The sequence below is a fragment of the Falco cherrug genome, chromosome 13 (genome assembly GCF_023634085.1).
Source record: "Falco cherrug isolate bFalChe1 chromosome 13, bFalChe1.pri, whole genome shotgun sequence".
Lineage (NCBI taxonomy): Eukaryota > Metazoa > Chordata > Aves > Falconiformes > Falconidae > Falco > Falco cherrug.
The window spans coordinates 15073080-15090618 of NC_073709.1; the positions used below are offsets into that span (position 1 = coordinate 15073080).

General features: G+C 51.9%; 1 protein-coding gene across 1 annotated transcript; it reads right to left on the reverse strand.

Annotated features, from left to right (window-relative positions):
- Positions 1-482: 482 nt before the first annotated feature.
- TCTE1 (t-complex-associated-testis-expressed 1) lies at positions 483-7199 on the reverse strand. Its single transcript, XM_005439067.3, has 4 exons — positions 6973-7199; positions 4513-5081; positions 2996-3445; positions 483-1098 (listed from the first exon to the last, which is right to left on the reverse strand). The coding sequence occupies exons 1-4, from the start codon at positions 7154-7156 to the stop codon at positions 922-924; spliced, it is 1380 nt and encodes a 459-aa protein (XP_005439124.1). The 5' UTR covers positions 7157-7199; the 3' UTR covers positions 483-921.
- Between the last annotated feature and the right edge of the window lie 10340 nt (positions 7200-17539).

Genomic DNA, 17539 nt, shown 5'->3' on the forward strand with positions numbered 1-17539 from the left:
GCTTAATTCCCCGCTGACCTCTCCGGAGTGGGGTGGTTGAAGGACTGAGGCAATCAGGTACGTGCCCTGTCCTGTCCTCAGGTGGCCACAGCCCCTGGGGCAGGAGGAAGTTGCTCTGTTTTCCTCCAAGCCCAAGGAAGCTGCTCCATTTTCAACCCTGTGGGCCAGCAGTCCTGCAGGGACCCCTCTAGCTTGGAAGTTATGTGAAACAGATTTTTTTGACAGGTTTGCACAGAAGAGCACTACTAGTTAAGGTAAGCATCTGGTTGTAAATAATTCACCTGTTTGCAAAGCAGGCTAGCACTGAGCAAAGGCATAGCAACCCAACACAGGAAACCATGGTGTAAAGACCTGTCATTTATTGGGTTGGGGTTTTTTTTCACTTTTCACCACCCATGTCTAAGACTCCAGACAGATTTTGCTATAAAAACAAATCCTTGAGCAGAGCAATAGCCAGAAGAAGCTGCCGAGAAACGAGAAACAGCATTCCCTCTATCCTCTATGCATCTCATGTCCTCCTCAGCAAAAAGCCTAAAAGAGCTGCCTGCTCTGAGAGTTAGGTCTGAACTAGACCATTTGGATGGTGGAGATGTCATCTTAGCTGCTTTAGAGGTGGAACAACATCCAGTTGCCTGCACTAAGGTTGCCGCTGGAAGACGCAAGAAACACCACAGGAGGTGGGATTTAGTCTCGGATGCAGTGGGAGAGGGCTCAGGGGGCAGACTGCTTCTGTGCTGCCACCGCAGCCCCACGAGGTCTAATGTCTGTCTCATTTTAAGTCACAGGTTGGATGATGGGGATCTGGGAGAGGCTGCGGTGGCAACCACAAGTTGCATGTTTCTCAGAAATACAAATGAAAACAACCCTCTGAAGTATCTCCAACACTGCACCTGCACAGCTCATCGCTCTCCGGAGTTCTCTTCAGAGGGGTTTGGCAGGGGGATGCTGCAGAGCCCCCTGCCTCACCGCTTCCCGGTTGGCCCACATGATCTGGTGAATGAGGTATTTGGTCTCCTCGCCCACCTCTGCCAGGCGGAGGTCAAACTCGGTCAGAGCCTTGTTATCCGCCAGCCCTTCAAGCAGCTGCTTCCCACCGTCCTGCAAATGGGTGAGAAGGGGGGTTAAAGCAGGAGATCCAAATGTGAAGTGCATTGCTCCCTTTCCCTCCTCCCCAGGGCAACTTCTGTGCCTGTGAGATGATGCCAGAAGGCACGAAGGCCTTCACCCAAGCCCAAAATGTTGCTCACGGGAGAAGTACAGGGAAGGAGTGTAACCTTATGCAGCGCTCGGTGCTATGACACATGCTAATGACTCCCTCTGGGTACCGTGTCAGGAGTCCTCAAGCTCAGGCTGGTTAATAGCACAGCTGGCGATGATAACCTGAGAGGAGTCTCTGCTCTCCCTTGTCCCCCCGTCCCCAGCTCACTGCTGGTTGGGGACAAATGGCAGCGTGATTAGTGTGTGGCTCCACAACTCGGCAGTGGCCAGAGCCCCGGTGCTGGCAGCCTCCTGCCTGGATGCCATTTCCCAGGCTGGGCTGGCTTTCCTGAGGGGAACATCTCACACGGCTGAAACCTAGCCTGTATGGGACAGAAAATGTGATATATATGGCCTTAGGGAGGTGAGTCACTTTGGGGTCACATCCCTCCATTACCTGAAGCACTTCTTTCAGGATGTGACAATTTGACACCCCAACCCACCCACCCCTCCCGCCCCAGCTATTCCCTTTCAGGTACCAAATACACCTCCTGCCCTATGTCCTCCATGCAGGTGGTCCCCTCATCCCAGCACCATGCCTCAGACCTTTTGCCAAAGAGGATGGAGCAAAAAGGACTGGGAAGGAATCTCTGTTTAATGGGGTAAAGAGGTCAGAATTTGATGCATTTCTAGCAAAAAATCCCATTTCCCCAAAGATAATACCAGCCCACTTGTTGGGCTGCTGTGGAGCTTCACAAAAGGGTAACAGAGAGCTTATCAGAAGGAAGCTGCTAAGCATACAGATTGTTATTTACTAAGCAAAAATCCTTCTATCCTTTCCAACCTTTTCCCCCTTGCATCATTAAACTCAAATGGTTTTCCACATCCAGGATCATAGAACTCACAAAAGGTTTTCTGCCATCATATCCTTTTAAAACCGTTGTCATACACATTGATGCCAATATTCCTGCCAGGAGGGACAGCTGGTCTTGCTGTCTCTTTATTCTGACAGTGAGAAAAATTGAGGCAGCGCAGAAAGTTTAAAAGCCAGCATGATTGCATTTGGCTGTCTAGTTTCAGATTTCTAAAGCTCTTTTTAATCAGCAGAAGAGAAGTGGTCTGGTTTGTGGGCATGTTGCATACTGCAGCTCTTAGGGATGTACTAAGATCTGTGGATGCTCCTCCATCTAGAAAATGTAAGTCTGTGGTTTAGGAGCCACTTACAAGCAACCAGACGTGACACTTTTGACCTACTGCACCACTCCAGTGCTGCAGGGAAAGTTAAAGGAGCTCAAGAACTGAGCCAATTTTCTAACAGTCTCCTCTGCGCACGTGATGGGCAGGAGAGATTCTGGGAAGGGTGACACTATCTCTGTGCTGCTCAGTGACAGATGGCACAGCAGATCCAAAGCACAGAGGATATGCATAAGGCCCTCGCCTATGATTATTATCTACTCCCACGTGTGTGAAGCGGCTGTGATTTTTCCCAGACATACTCCCTGATTTTCAGTTTCCTGGGGGGAAATCCTTCTCTGTCCAAAAGCCCAAAGCCTGGAAGCCAGATGCAGCCCTGTGAACAGAGCTAGATGTAACAAGTGAGATAAATGCATGTGTGTGCACAGAAGATGCCCGTCTCATTTCTGCCAGTCTCTTCCCTGTTCGCAACTGATTATCACAGCAGACTGCAAAGCGAGGGATGCATTTGCCTCTGCAGCTTTGAGGCAGGGCAGGCTCAGCATCTGCTCTGCAAGGCCACCACGAAGGCTCACAAGCTGCAGGGAGAAGGAGTTTCTCTTACCAGCCCCAGGTGGTTGCATGAGAAGTTGATACTCGTCAGGGTGGTGTTCTGAGCCAAGACCTGGGAGAAAAGCACAGCGGTTGGCTCTGACAGGTTATTACTTCCCAGATGGATGGACTTCAGGGTGGTGTTGGTCAGCAGGGCATGGCCGATAGCCTCCCCGCCTTTGTCCTCCACGCAGTTGAGGCGCAGATTCAGGGAGGTCAGGGTGGAGTTTTCAGCAAGGGCTTGAGCAAGAGCCTGAGCCCCCACGTGATGGATCTGGTTGTTACACAGGTCGAGGGTTTCTAATCTGCTGTGGTTGATCAATTTGCCAACAGCTTGTGCCCCTTTGTCCTTGATGAGATTGTGGGACAAGTCCAGCTCCACCAAGCAGGGGTGATCCAGCAAGTTATGGACCAGCAGCCTGGTCTTGTCATCATCTACTTTGCTTCGCGTCAGCTTGAAAACCTGTGGGGATAAAGGACAGGGACACTAAAACAGCCAGCACTTTGGATTGAGCTTTGTACAAGACCTCAAGGGAGCTTGGCCTGTGGTCCCTCAGACAGGTTTCATCTCCCTTCACTTCAAACACTTTTACCAGTGGGCTCAAGTAGTTGCTTTTGTAGTGGGCAGGTACTTCCAGCAGGGAGGGCATGCCACTGATGTCCCATACCTATTCTAGGGAGCAATGGTTAATTTCCTGCAAATGCCTGTTCCTCTCCTCTGACTCCATAGGATCTAAATTAAAATGAGATAAAGCTGCCCAAACGTCTGCAGAGTGCAATGGCAGAACTCACCCCAGATCACAGTTGAACAATGTCTGAACGAGCACGTGCACAAGTGGAAAACACAGCGTGCTCTGTGAAGGACAAGGTGGCCAGGGCGCTCTAATAGCCACAGCAGAGGTAATTTCGCTTGTGGAAGCCAAGCAGACCAGTACCTCCCAAAGCACACCGATCTGTGGGGAGGGCATTCAGCCAGCTTGCTTCGGCTGCACCCTGGATAGCAATGCCTGCTCATGTTTTGGAGGGGCTGAGTGTCTGCCCTGCAGCTGCCACAGAACTGAAGATAGTGTTAGGGTCCAGGAGGAAATCCCATCATCACTCTAAGGCAAATGTGGATATTTCCCCATGCTCTTCCAGGGCATCTCTGCTCCTCTGGAGCATGTTGACATGTCTTTACTGAGCATAACTACCAAAAACTCCTCACGAAAAACCTTCTCTGGGCTTCTCCTGTCCTCTCCGCCAGACCTATGTGAGGAATTAAAATAGGAGTGTTGCTTTCTCTTGCACTGCAGGAAACACGTTTTGTAGGAGCAAGTATTTTTCTCACTGACCTCTGACAACCTTTTCTAACAAGGACATACGCAGAACAAGATACTCAGCACTAGGCCAGCAAGTTAACATCTCTGCTGTCTGCCAGACTGCAGCTTGCAAAAAGGTGCTGCCAGCGAGCAAAACCAGCCCCTGGGTTTCCATCCCCAGACAATTTGAAGATCTGGCTGAGGAAGGAAGGTTCATTTTGGGGTACATTACTTTCAAGTTGTGGCACATCTTCAGGGCAGCAGCCAGGTTGCAGCAGTCCTGGTGGGTGAAGTTAAAGAGGTTCCACTCGAAGTTCATGCCGCAGTCCTTCACGCCATAAGTGAGATGAAGCTCTTCAAGGTGAGGGAGAGTAGTAATGAGGACTCCCAGGTCATAGTGACGCATGAAGACCTCATCAAATCCAAAATCACTCCCTGTATCAGATAGGTCATCCCTCTCCTCCTTTTGATCCACTTCTATCGGTGGCAGAAACTGATCAACCTCCAGTTTCCGCACATAATCTTTGCAGAGCGGGATGAACTCTAGGACTTGGTTGGGGTCTGTGGTGTTAGGGATGAAACATTTCAGGATGTTCTCCAGGTGACGTTCAAAGAACATCCGTTTCCAGCTGTCTCCATAGTTGGAGATGTCACACACTTGCCAGCGCTCAGTGCAGCACCTCTTCCAGTAGTCCTCATCGCTTATCAGGTTGGCAGTCACAGAGAGCGGAAGGCCAGTGGAGAGCCTGTCCAGCACCTTTCTTTGGTGCTTAGGCAGAAGGCGGTCCAAAATCGGGTTCTCTGGAGGGGATGAAGAGAAGGAGAGGTTGGTCTGGGCTGTAGTAACCATGGCTGGCACTGTAGTTCTGCCCAGGCTGCCAGCCGTGTGCCCACGCTCCCCCGGCGCTGATACTGCCTCTCAGTTGCCAGTGGCTGGTGCAGGGAAGCTAAACTGGCAGCAAATGTGTAGGATTCAGCTCCTACATTTCTGTGTAGGATTTCTAACTTTTACAATAAAACATCAGCATAATTGGATTTACTCCCATAATATTTGGGAACTGCATCAGAAACTTAGCTCCCAGTTTAAATTCAATTTGAATGCATTTTGTATTCAGAGCAGGACTTATGCTCCCGGGAGAGCTAATTGAGCCTTACAGAGATGGAGAGCTTAGCTTGTCATTTGCTGAACTTTCTCCCTTTTGTTTCTAAGCATATTGAAGAACAATATTTGAGAACAACTGTCTGTGTGCTCTTCATGCAGGTCCTCATGCTTTTTTATCTTAACTCAGGTATCTGTCTTACGCCAAGTTCTGTTCTTTTCCACTGAGACACACTCTTAGCCTTTAAGTCCACCTTGTTTAAATAAAAGGTCTCTTTTCCCAGGAGCGTTCTCCCTCAGTCTCTTTCCTAATGCTCACCCTAAGTCTCAGCTGGCTTCTGCCTGGTGGAAGTTCTTTGTGGTGAGAACTGCCAGAGAAAAGCCATGCGTGCTCACACCATGAATGCTTGGTGACATGTAGTGTTGAATTACAGAAACCATCAGTGGAGAGGCCTACTTGCACATGGGAAATCAGGTTTTGAGGCACAAAGTGGGGTTAGCTTTATATTTCTTCTGTCTCTGTGGCATTCCCTTCCTAAGGAAAGGAGTTTTGCTGGGGTTGACCACAGCCTATTCTCCGGTGTCCTACAGCTGGCACCGCAGTGACCTTCTCTGCAAAGTCCCACAAGACAAGCAGAGGTGGAGCACGTATAGGCAGAACTGGGCTAGCTTCACTTAGGCTCACCCAGGCCACAGCAGCGGGCAAGACACAGCCGCACAGCTCAGGTAACGGCACGAGGGTCCCCAGGTCAGAGAGCACACTGCTTTTACATGCACACAATGTAGGTCCAATCCATTCGGCATCAGACTGACTGGCCAAGTTGATAGGACTGCAAGGGTGACCCAGCTCAGACCCCCAGGTACCATCAGCTCCTGGAGTAAAGCAGCACTGAGCCTCTCTGTACCGTCTTACAGCTCCAGTGTGGACATAGCCTGGGACCTGTCTTTGGTCTTTGCTGCCACTTCGCTGGTCAGCCAAAGAGACCTTTCCCCCTCCCAGTCAGTTCCCAGACGAGATGTGCTTCTTCTGTTTTGCTATGTTTCATCAGTCAACCTGCTTCAAAAGCACATTCCCTGCCTGAGGATATAACCTGTCACATCACCACCAAAAGCTGTGGAGAAGGCCCGAGACTGTGAGTACGATACATATTCTGAGATGGTAGCATCGCCAAGCAGGGAGCGATTCTCCACCTCTTTGCACAGCACTCAGCACAACAGGGTTCCATCCTCGAGTGCTACCCTAACACATGCATGAATCAAGGGAAGGAAAGAGTGACTCCACAGCCCCAGCCACGGCTGAGGTGAGTCCAGCAGAGCATGGAAGGAGGAAGACACAACAGGACAAGGTTAGGGCAGAGTCATATCCTGGATAGCAGCCCAGAGGACTACAGCCATCCCTGGAGTGTACAAGTACATACTTAGCAACTAAACAGTTTGTTTAACTAGCTGCCTGAGGGGATATTTCTCCCCATCTGTTCCTTTGGCAGGGCTGGGTACCACACTCTGCCTTTCACATGCCTTGTTGACCGTCCGCTCCCTGGGACTGATGCTCTCTCTCTTCATGTGTCTCAGGGAAAATGTGCTCCCACTTACTTTCAAAATTATGAACGATGTGCTGGAGGCAGAGCTCAGTGAGGTGGGGAACAGTGGCGAGGGACCACTCGGGATCCTGAACAACACGGTGTGTATAGTACGAGTCAGCAGTGAGGCTGGCCTCGGATGGATGACAGGGCAAGGGAACAGCTGTGCTCCTGTCACCAGCCGCTGGCTGCTGCATCCTGCTCAGGACCCACTTGTCCTTCAGGAGTCACAAAAGGAAAATTGCTTGAGTCACCACCACGTTTTCCAGATGGGCTGCCTGCAAAAGAAAAAGGTAACCTTAGAAAGAGGCCGGCGTTAAGAATGGTCTGCTCACACTGCTCTCTTGCAATGCACTTGGCCCCTGCCCTTTGTGGGCCTCCTCTGCTTGGACTGGAAGCACTGCAGAAAACAACTATTTTTCAGCCTTATCTTTATACACTGCCTTGTACAAAGAAGTCTCAAGGTACCACATGTAATAAGCAGATAATAACATGGTGTTAATTCAGAGTGCTGTTGAAGAGGTTGGGCAGGAACTGATTATTTACTGTTTTTTCCAGTAAAAGAAATAGGTGAAGCTGGCAGGAGCTGCATTTCAATCAAAGGAATACAATGGTTCTTCACACGGTCTGCAGCTGAACTGGGGAATTCCTTGCCACAGGACATTGTGGATGCTGAGAGTCTGTGCAGAACAAGTTCATGGAACGGAAACCGCTTGAGAACGATTCAATGCACAGAAATGGCATCTCACTCAGTGTGAGCTGACACAGTTGGAGGTGGGAGAGTGCTGGAGGAAACAAACACAAATACTCGCATTGTTTTTCCTATGTAGAAAACAATGGCTGCTCCTAGCCACTGTCAGAGATGGGATACTGGGATAGACCATCCCCTGGTTTGATCCAGTATGCCTATTCTTAGGACCCTTTAAAGACAGATGCTTTACAGATGAGTACGCTGCAAGTGTATTCTTGTTTTTTCTTTTGTGCTTTTCCCAATTACGCTCCAGCTGAACTCCTTCCAAACATCCATTAGCTGATGAGCTGGATCAGACCTGTTCAGACCACACTGAGCCTGAGCAGATAAGAACTAAAAGAACCAGCCTGGAGCAGAAGGAAGGATGCACAGTCCTATTAGCTCTGTGGAGCTTTCCCAGACCAAAGTTTCTCATTTGCTGTTTCCTACTCCAACCTCTGGACCAGCACTCTCAGCTGTCAGGATCTCACATGTATGGTAGTTGCCTGGAATTCCTAACAGTGCTAAAGACTTGTGCTGATCCTTACTGGGGCTAACTGGACATAACAGGGCTGCAGCGCAGGGCTGGTCATTTAGAAACTGTGGAACACCTAAAAGAAGCACGAGGCAGATGGATGGATGGCGATGTCAGAGGTGAGGACAGCTTCCTGCAGGATGAAGATGATGCCGCCGGGTAAAGGTGGCTTTGAACCACAGCAGAGGCAAAAGGATCCTGTAGTAACATCCTGCACAGAAGATAACTGCTGTGTAGTATGTTCTGCCACAACATCCCTCAGCTCAACAATGCTTTGATCCCAAACACCTCCTCCTTTGTGTGAGCCAGACAGTGCTCCCCAGATGAAAGGTCTTAGGTGCTTCCCCTGCACAAGGCTGCTCCCTTCTCTGCCCTCCCAGTTTGTGCTGCCTCAGCCAGTGCAGGCTCCTCTCTCCCCGAACGCTTCGTAGCTGGCTTTGCTCGTGTTCCTCTCTCTGCTTCTTCCCCTCCAAAAGACATCTGAGGAAGGGCCTGAAAAGGAACGGGCGCAAGGAGGGAGAGAGGAGATCTGTGAAATGCTGAGAACTAGAGGAGGGGAAGCAAAATGATTCACACTGTACCACAGCAAATATGTGAGCAAAGCAAATATGCGATGCATTCTTCAAAAGTACTTGAAGCATATCTGAGAAAAGAGTAACTGTTTCAGAATGAGGGGAAAGGGCGGAGATGGCAGAGGTGGCAGGGCATCCTCCAGCACAAAGCAGGAGGATGCAGGGTGCCGAGGGCAGGGAAGCCGTATCCCCTGGGAGGCACTGGTGTAGGGATAGCAAAGGCTGTAGAAGAAGAGAGCCTGGTCTGAAGGAGGGTGGGTGTGGTGGAAAAAGGAATGGGTGACAGGCAGATGTGAGGGCTGGGAGACCTTTCTCTGCAAAGCTCCCTGCCCCCAAAGGAAGGTGCTGTGATGGTGGGCCACCACTGAGGGTGGAAAGTGGCCTGATTCTCCACAGCACACTGATTCAGCTGAAACCCAGCTCTTGGTGCTTCATGGACTTCAGCAGAAGGGCAAAGCACAGCTGGATGGCAGTGAGGTGGCATTAATAGAGAAGTGATTGGGAAAAATGTTTTTTCCTTGCTCGGTCCATTGTCCTATTCAAAAAGCATCCGTGTCACTCTGTCACCCAGGCCAGACACAGCTAACTGGAGCTTCTGATGGCTTTCCTGACCTTTTAGAAGCAATTGTTAGAGGCCAGCTGTTGGGGAAAGCCAGTGCAGCATCAGCAGCTTGTCACAGCACTCTCCAAACTATCAGGCTGCAACAAAGTCTTTTACCATCTCATACCAGCATACTCTTCATACAGTCCCTCTGCTGCCATCTCCTTATCTTGCCTTATCCAGGGTGTGCATTCTCTCTCCTCTCGTGCATTCTCTTCCTCGGCTGCTCTCTCTTCACTGGCTCTCAACCACTTAACCAGCCACACCTGCACCTTACCTACATTGGCCAACCCACCTCCCCTGAAGTCAACCCACAGTCGTGTATTATCAGTGTTAATTAACCCAGCTTCATTCCTCTACAGTAGCCTAGGATTATTTCATGGCTGCATTCTACCAGATGATGTTTGCCAGTTTACCAATGGCAGATTGATTTTTAGAGGGTACGTAACCCATGGCACATGTGGGACTGCTAAAGAGGCTCCTGAAGACCAAGTGGGAGACAGAGCTGCCCTCAGACAGAGACGAAGCCCAGCTCTAGAAACAGCACAGCCCCTCCATACATTGGATGAAGCTCGCCTGCAGCAGGTCAGCCAGTGTGCTCTACCCAGCTGTGAGCCCAGAGAAGAGGCAAATAGCTCAGGGTGTCTGTGTCAGGGCTGCAGAGGAGCTTTCCCTCGACATAAGCTCCACAAGTCAGCTCAGCTGACTCTGCCATCCCTACTCATCATCTGGTGTGAAGCCAGCAAGAGCAAGGCTGCCAGCGTGCGACAGCCAGCCCGCAAGGCGTCTGAATCAACCCCACACCTATGGTACCAGCACAGGGAGCTCAGCCTGCTGCTGAGCTGCTGCTCCCACTGCACCCCTTCCCACCGCCCCAGCGGGAGTGCTTCCTGACAGGGGAAGGGCCCCTTTCACTGCTGCAGCCCCTCTGCCTTGGCTGCAGGAGTCTCGCCCAGCCGGAGCTAACATGCCAAGCCAGTTCCCATGGCTGGGTTTGCTAGCTGTGTATTTACACACCGGAGGAGCACTGCAATTCACTACCAATAGGCCAAGCCAACGGCATTGATGCATGCTCCTTCCCACCCACTCTACAGACACATCAGTCACCTATGCTAAAAACGCTCTGTTAAATGATATATAATGAATGGGGTCATGTAGTAAATTCCCAGTTTATGTCATTTAACACCCAAATTAGGCTGAAAGGTCTATGATATTAAAGCTTCTAAAAAAAAAAATAAAAATGAAATCACGCTTCCCTTCCCAGGAAGAAGCTGCCAGAAATCCACTCACACAGCCAACTTACACAGCTCCCCAGCATGCCTAAAAAACCTTCTTCGGTTGAGCCTGTTTTGTTCTGGAAATAAAATATTTCTGCTCTTTTGATTCACACCAAAGCCCAGACAGACCAAAACGGAAGGGTTGCTTAGAAACCGGTGACCTTTGACTGATGCCTCCTACCAGCAGTATGGTGATCCAAGAAATGGAGCAACTGTAAACATCACGTTTACTGGAGAGTTTGTAAGTGCAGGAGAAATTCTTTCTGAGGGCGGCTGTGCCCCAGCCGAGATTGCATTCGCACTGAAGCTCAGACTACCCAGAAATTGTGGAAGCTCTCACATCACTGCATCAGCATCCTGAAAATGCCAGTTGTTCTGCAGGTGTCCTGGCCTTTGTGCGGTTACCTTTACTCCAGGCAGGCTAGCAGGGACATTGGCAAACGATCCTGAGTGCTGGCTAACATCGCTGATCCCGCTCCCACCTGCCGGGACTTGCCACACTCCCTTGCACTTTGAAAGGCTGATGCTAAGTGTGCATTAGGACAGCATATTGCAGGCTCATCAAGGGGCAGAGTCTCTGCGATGGACTAAGTAAGTTTTTTTTTAAAAAAGCATGCCAAATGAAGAATCTGTTTAGCTTCAGCTAAATGTATGGGGAGAAATGTAATGGGAGATTGGGCAGAATGAGGCTAGCTGGCCATTTGGGAATATGGTTAATGTCATCACTGTCCTCCAGGCGGAGGGAGGGCTGGCACCGTGGTCCTGGCTGCCTGTCAGCATGCCCAGGCTGGGGTCCCTGTCCCAGGGGGGTGTCAGAAACATGAAAGCCCTTTAGGACCAGAGCATCACCCGCTGCAGCCCCCGCCACCCCGCGCAGCCAGCCCGGTCCCGCCGGCCCCGCAGGCCGCCCGCCGCTCGCTCCTCCCGGCCACGCTCCGCTCCAGAGTGCCCGGGAGGCGAGAAAACCCGTTAGCCCGGCCGCTTGATGAACGACGGTACCTGCAGCCCGCCGCGGGGGAGGGCGGTGTCCGCCGCGGCGCCGCGGGGCCACCGGGAGCGGGTACCGGCGCGGAACAGCCGCTGCCCCCGCTCGCCCCTCGGCCCCGCGGGTTCGGCTGCCGGCTCTGCCCGTGGCTGCGGGTGGGTACGGGCCGCCCGGCCGCCCCCGCCCCGGGAGCACCCGCCGCCGTTGCTGGGGACGCGGCCGTTGCCGGGGCGGTGGCGGGGCGGTGGCGGGGGGCACACCGGCGGCGGGGGTCGCTCCGGGCCGGGCAGCTGGCACGCTCTGCCTGCGGCCGGGGGCTGCGCGGGGGGCGGGACACGGCGGGAAGGAGAGGGATGGGATCGGGGATGGCGGCCCCCGTCACCCCACCTCGCTGATGCTGCTGAAACCCGGAGTGCTGCAGGACCGCGACTGCGCCTGGCCGGGACCCCCCTTCTCCGGCACGGGAGGAGCGTGTGCGCTCCCCGCAATGTCCCCGCAATGTCCCCGCGCTCCCCGCGGTGCTGCTCCCGCAGTGCTGGGGGGGCGTTTGCCAAGGGCCTGTGCGCTCCTGCAGCGGCAGCTGCTGCGGCATCTCGGCAGCGTGGAAAGAACAGGGCAAGCTGTGCTCCGTGAGTGGTGAGGTACCGGTGTTCAAACGGTGTGTGCTTCCCTGCGCTCAAGATCCTTGTTTTGTCGCGTATGTGCAACAACTTAGTAGCTAAAGATACGCTGTCGGTGCCTGAAACTGGCTTGCTTCAAGGACTCGCATTTTGGGGCTGTTACCCCTGAATGACAGGTCGCAGGCAGGCCTGAGGGGGAGGAGAGCAAATCTGAGAACTGCGCCAACAGCAAGGAGGTCTTGGTCCATCTGCTGCCTTCCCATCTCTCCTTGGCCTGTTTTTTCTTCATTCTCTTAGTGAGCAGCCTCTTGTAGAGCAGGGGAGAGACCTGAATCCTCAGCAAGGCAGCAACTGCATGTATAATGCTGCAGAATAGAAAGAGTAAGCAAAGGGATGAAAACACGCGTCTCCTCTTTCCCATTTCTCAGATCTAAGCATTTTGGTATTTGCCAATAGATTTTCAGACTGAAACGTGGCTTTGTTTTGCTCCTTCAAAATGCTGATGTGCCCAGTAGTGGGTACACGAGGAGCGTAGCCAGCCTGTGCCCTGTGGGAGCATACATAATACTGGTGCCAGCTCTGATGATAGTACTGCAAGTCCCATAATAGCTGGCATTTTTGGGAAGCTGCACCGACTTTCATATAAGATATACCTCCTGGTCATGAAGAAGATGTTACAAACGAGATCCAGGATTACCCGAAAGGCTCAGCAAGAAAACAATAAATGCAAAGAGGCACAGATTAAAAAAAAGGATCAAGATTTTGAGGCTCCCTTTGTGAGTTTCAAAGATGGGGAGTTAGACTTTGGCAGCAATGTACTTTTCTAGGTGTGGCCTGATTCTGTCACTCAGCTCCCAGGAAGACACTGACACTGCCTGTGAGTCGAGCTGGTGTTAAACACAGCGGGGGTGTCAGAAGCCTTGCAAAGCCCTTCACAAACACTGGCCCCACAATGACCATGTTATTCCTGGGAAAAACATCTTCAGGGCTTTTGAGATCTTGAAAAACAGAAATGAGAGTGATATAAATCAAGAAATGTTTTCTCCCGCACTGACTTCCATGCACGCATTCCGTTTGACTCCCAGATAGCAAAGGGGATAGCCAAACTGGCTCCACAGAAACAGCCCCCCTGAGCTGCCTCCACATTTGTGCTGTTTCTGAGGTGAGCCTTCAACAAGCCACCAACACTAAGACTTTAGCCCACCCCACTGCTAATATAATGCAAATGTCATGGTTTGCAGACTTCATGGTCCAATGGACTCCAGCTGTGTCTGGGCAGAGTCATTGATTCCTAGAGACAATATTGCCCAAGTATTGCAGCAGTTGTTGAACTGGATGCAATCAGGTGCTGAATCATATGCTGAAAACAAGGGGTGGTAGCTGTGTTAACTCTTTATCTACCTTAGCATTTATTTCCACGTGTGTGGATATTAGCATGTGTTTCCAGTGGGGTGTGCAAGTGGCAGTTGCTCCTCAAATGCCATGGAGCAGCTGACTGTGTGGAGGGTAAAACACCCATATCCATTCCCATATCCATTCCCATTCCCCCTGTTCATATCAGAGGGAGGGGATGCGGGAAGGCAATGCTTCCTGGCCTTAGTGACTAGAGCATCACCCTACCAGCAAATCCCAGCTGCCCTCTGTATCCCTCCGGCTGGAAGATCTCAGATTTCCCCCAGACAGCGCCTGTGATGGTGTTGTGCATTATCAGCTCCACTGTCTTTGCCTGCAGTTTGAGGACAGTGTAACAATAGTCGAACTTCTCATCACAACAAATAAATAGGACAGGAGCCAGGTCCTGCAGTGCCTTGTGTGGGAGGGATATATCCCACAGGGCATCTGCTGCTGCTAATGCAAAGGTTTGGGTGCTGTTCTGCAGGAAGTGCTACGGCTGTAGGGTGACAACCTTTTTTAGTGTCCCAGGCATGATGGACTAGAAACATGTTACCCTACCTGGCTTCTTCCACTCTGATTTCTTTGTGTCTTTGAGGGTGCTTGTAAGGACTTGCTGGGAGATGAGCCATGTGGGAATGAAGGCAGCACCATGTCATTCTGGGAAGGGGAGAGAAAGGAAAATCCTTGCTTTATCTGCCCATGTCTTCAATATCACAACTGGGTGTAATTTCTAGAGCTGTAGCAGCAGAAGCTCAGGCTTTGTCAGAGCACCTCAAAAATCTGCTCCATCCACAAATGGTCTTTCATAGCACCCCAGGCTGCAGTTGCTGAAAATCATGCAGGAAGAGAGGCTGGTGGCCTGTACACAGCCTGTGTGCTGCAGGGACCTGCAGAGGTTGGAGACGAAGTTGCTCATCCATGGCTGGCCTGTGGAGCTCCCTCTTTGGACCCAAACATCTGTTCTTACATTTCCCTTCTCTGCCGTTGTCCTGGTTTCTTTTGGTAATAGGGTCCAGCAAGAAACAGAGCCTTACTCATCTCAAAGAAGATTCTAGATGTGGTCCCTCTCAAACTAGGCATCTTCCACTTCAAGGCAAGCAGCTGAGGGAAGGGGACCCAAGGGGAACCCTTGCCTCAGCAGCTCTGAGTGCAAGCATTGCTGACAGCCGTGCAGCTCTGGCAGTGAAACCGTGCTGGGTGTTGCTGGGTTGGGGACTATTGCCAGGCGTTGCCTAGTGCTGGAGCAGGAAAGGGCAGTGTTCAGGCACAGAAAAGTGCCTTTCCCTCCTCCCGCCTGCTTTGCCCAGCCACCAAGACACCCTGCAGCCAAGCAAATCTCACCTCTGCTCTGCTCTCCTAATCTGCTTCTTGGCTTCACCCTGGTGGTATGGCACCAGCACCAGCTGCCTTCTCAGGGACTGCACAAACACATCTGGTGAGGTTTTTGCCCATGGCAAGCAGCAGGCTGTTTGTTCACAGTGGCAGCTGGAGGTAGCAGGAGTGGAAGGGCATAAAACCCATCTCTGCATGTGTCCTGCTGCTCAGCTCTGCTAGTACATCTCCTGCAGCCCCCTTTGTCTTCCTATCATGCTGTGATAGCCAGAAGTCACCATACCAGTTCAGGATATAATTTTGAGTCCTTTATGCCATGTGGGGTATTTTCTTTAGCTGATGCCTTCAGCAAGACAACCCCCATCTGTCAGATGCGGTTCATCTCACCAGGGGGAAGAACTGTGGGCGCAGCTGAAGGTCAGGGTTGAGAGGAGGCAGTTGGTGTTTGATGTCTGCCTGACACCGAAGCGATTCACTAGGGCAGGAGCCAGCAAGGTTTGTCCTTGGTGCCAGGGGAGTCCTCATGCATGGATGGCTTCTACCCTTTCAATGAGGAGCACAGAAAGTTGCCAAAAATGGGGGAACTCAGCAAACTGAGGATGCTGAGAAGCAGGGACTGGCTCCAAAGCCCTGGCTCCAGGCCCTCCTCTGGCTGGCTCCCTGCAGCTCTTGGTGGAAAATGCTGCTTAAAAGTAGCCGGCATCTCCTGGAGTCCTGGGGGAAGCGGCAAAAGAAACAGCATACTGAAAGGAGGAAAAAGCCCCCTGCACAGCCAGTGCTGAAGGATGGAAGAGCAGGATGCTCTCCCATGCTGCTGCTCCTCCCAAAGCTTTCCGCTCTCCCTGGGTCCCAGCAGGAACCGTGCAGCTGCTGACAGCTATTAATAGCCTGGGAGAACGTGGGCTCTGTCTCTTACTGCTTCCTGGGATGAATGGTAATTACCCTTAATTAGACTGGATTTGGTTCCACCTCCTACCTTCCAGCCCCCTTGCCTGTGCTGGCAGGGAGAAACCGGCCCATCTGCTGCCTGTGTCGGCTCTGCAGGGAGCAGGGCTCAGCGGTGGGAGCGGAGGCTCTTCTCCCTGGGACATCCCGCAGGCGTTGCCCATGGATCTGAGCACAGGGGAGAGGGCAGAGCCTGCCAGCTGGCAGGCTGCCGGAGCTTTTCTCACCCTGGCCTTTCCAACGGCACACAGGAGCCCTGTGGGGGGGTGAGATAAATGATCCCACCAAAGCCTGAGGGTGCAGGTGGGTTGGACGCTCTCTCTTTGAGATTCATTACAGAAACAAAACAGGTGAAGAAATAATCAGGGGATCTGCCCTGTCGTTATGGTTGGCATCCCCACCACCATGCATCTCACCAAGTTCTGTGAAAACGGGCATCCTTCCTCCGCTGCTGGTGCAAGCCAGTCCCAGGATACACCTGGACCTGTCTCCCATCTCCCACAGGGCACAGCCCAGCTGCCATGGGGTTAGTCAGGATACGACCTGCCCAAAGGGGATGTTTTTTTCCTTCTTATGCCACTCCTCCTCTGGCCTGAACTCTGAAGCAGGAAGGTTTCTTTTATCCAGGTTACTTTAGTGCAGATATAAAAATAGTGTGGGAAGTTTTCTTCATCTGCTGAGGCTGTGCCTCTCAGGAATCACATCCCAAGAAGATGGAGGCAAAAGTGGATAGCTGTTACATCTTTCCTGTACATCCCAGACTCTGGCTCTGGGGCAGGACACCCTCCACCCCGGTGTTTGCCCAAGATGCTTGGTAGGGCTACACTTTGCTAACCCCACCTCTGTGCCGTCCTGCCCATCTGAACAGCCACGGTGTACCAACAAATCCTTTCTACTCCCTCAAAACTTGGATTTATCCCTGCTTGGTTCAGCTCAGCAGCTTCCAGTAACACTTCCCACCGTGGGAACCCCTTTCCTTCAGAGACCCTTGCTGCTTGTAGCAGGGTGAGAGGAAAAGGGCAGACACAGTGCCTCATCCTGCCAAGCTGAAGCTCCCTACGCAAGACAGTTTATTTGCTTCTTCTTAGTTTTTAAATTCTTTTCCCAGATCATATGTTTTCTTGACTGAATCATGAAAACCTTCTTGCAGGCAGGATCTGTGCCCAGGGACCTACTGGCTTCTGTTTGCAAACGCCTCTCTCCTTGCTGCTGGAGCCCTCTCTCCTTCCCACTCTCTGAGATCCCTCCAGCGTCAGGCCAGAAGACTCAGGTCTCTCTTCTGACTCCCACTCAGCCCTCGCGTTGCATCCAAATGCCAGATGGCACACTAGGCTTGGGCAGGAGCTGTGCCAGGCTCCCCTCCCTTTCTCTCCACCCTTCAGTCTACAGAAAAGAGATGGAGAACCAGCACTGCCAGATTTAAGGCTGCTGTGTTTGCTCCAGCTTCCCTGGTTTTCAGGCCCAGTCACGGTGGGACTGACGTGGGAGGTGCTGGCAGAACCCCAGACCCCTTGGACCTGCTCTGCAGCTCTTCCCTGTGCCCACCTCCCAGGCTATGCTATAATTTACAAGCAATGCCTAGGACACG

Bases quoted from the DNA above. Each gene is read 5' to 3' on its own strand.
- TCTE1 (XM_005439067.3), bottom strand. From the start codon at position 7,156: ATGCAGCAGCCAGCGGCTGGTGACAGGAGCACAGCTGTTCCCTTGCCC. The intron at 3,446-4,512 runs GTAATGTACCCC...TTATCCCCACAG, and splicing joins AGATGTGCCACAACTTGAAA to GTTTTCAAGCTGACGCGAAG. The intron at 1,099-2,995 runs GTAAGAGAAACT...ACCCATTTGCAG, and splicing joins CATGCAACCACCTGGGGCTG to GACGGTGGGAAGCAGCTGCT.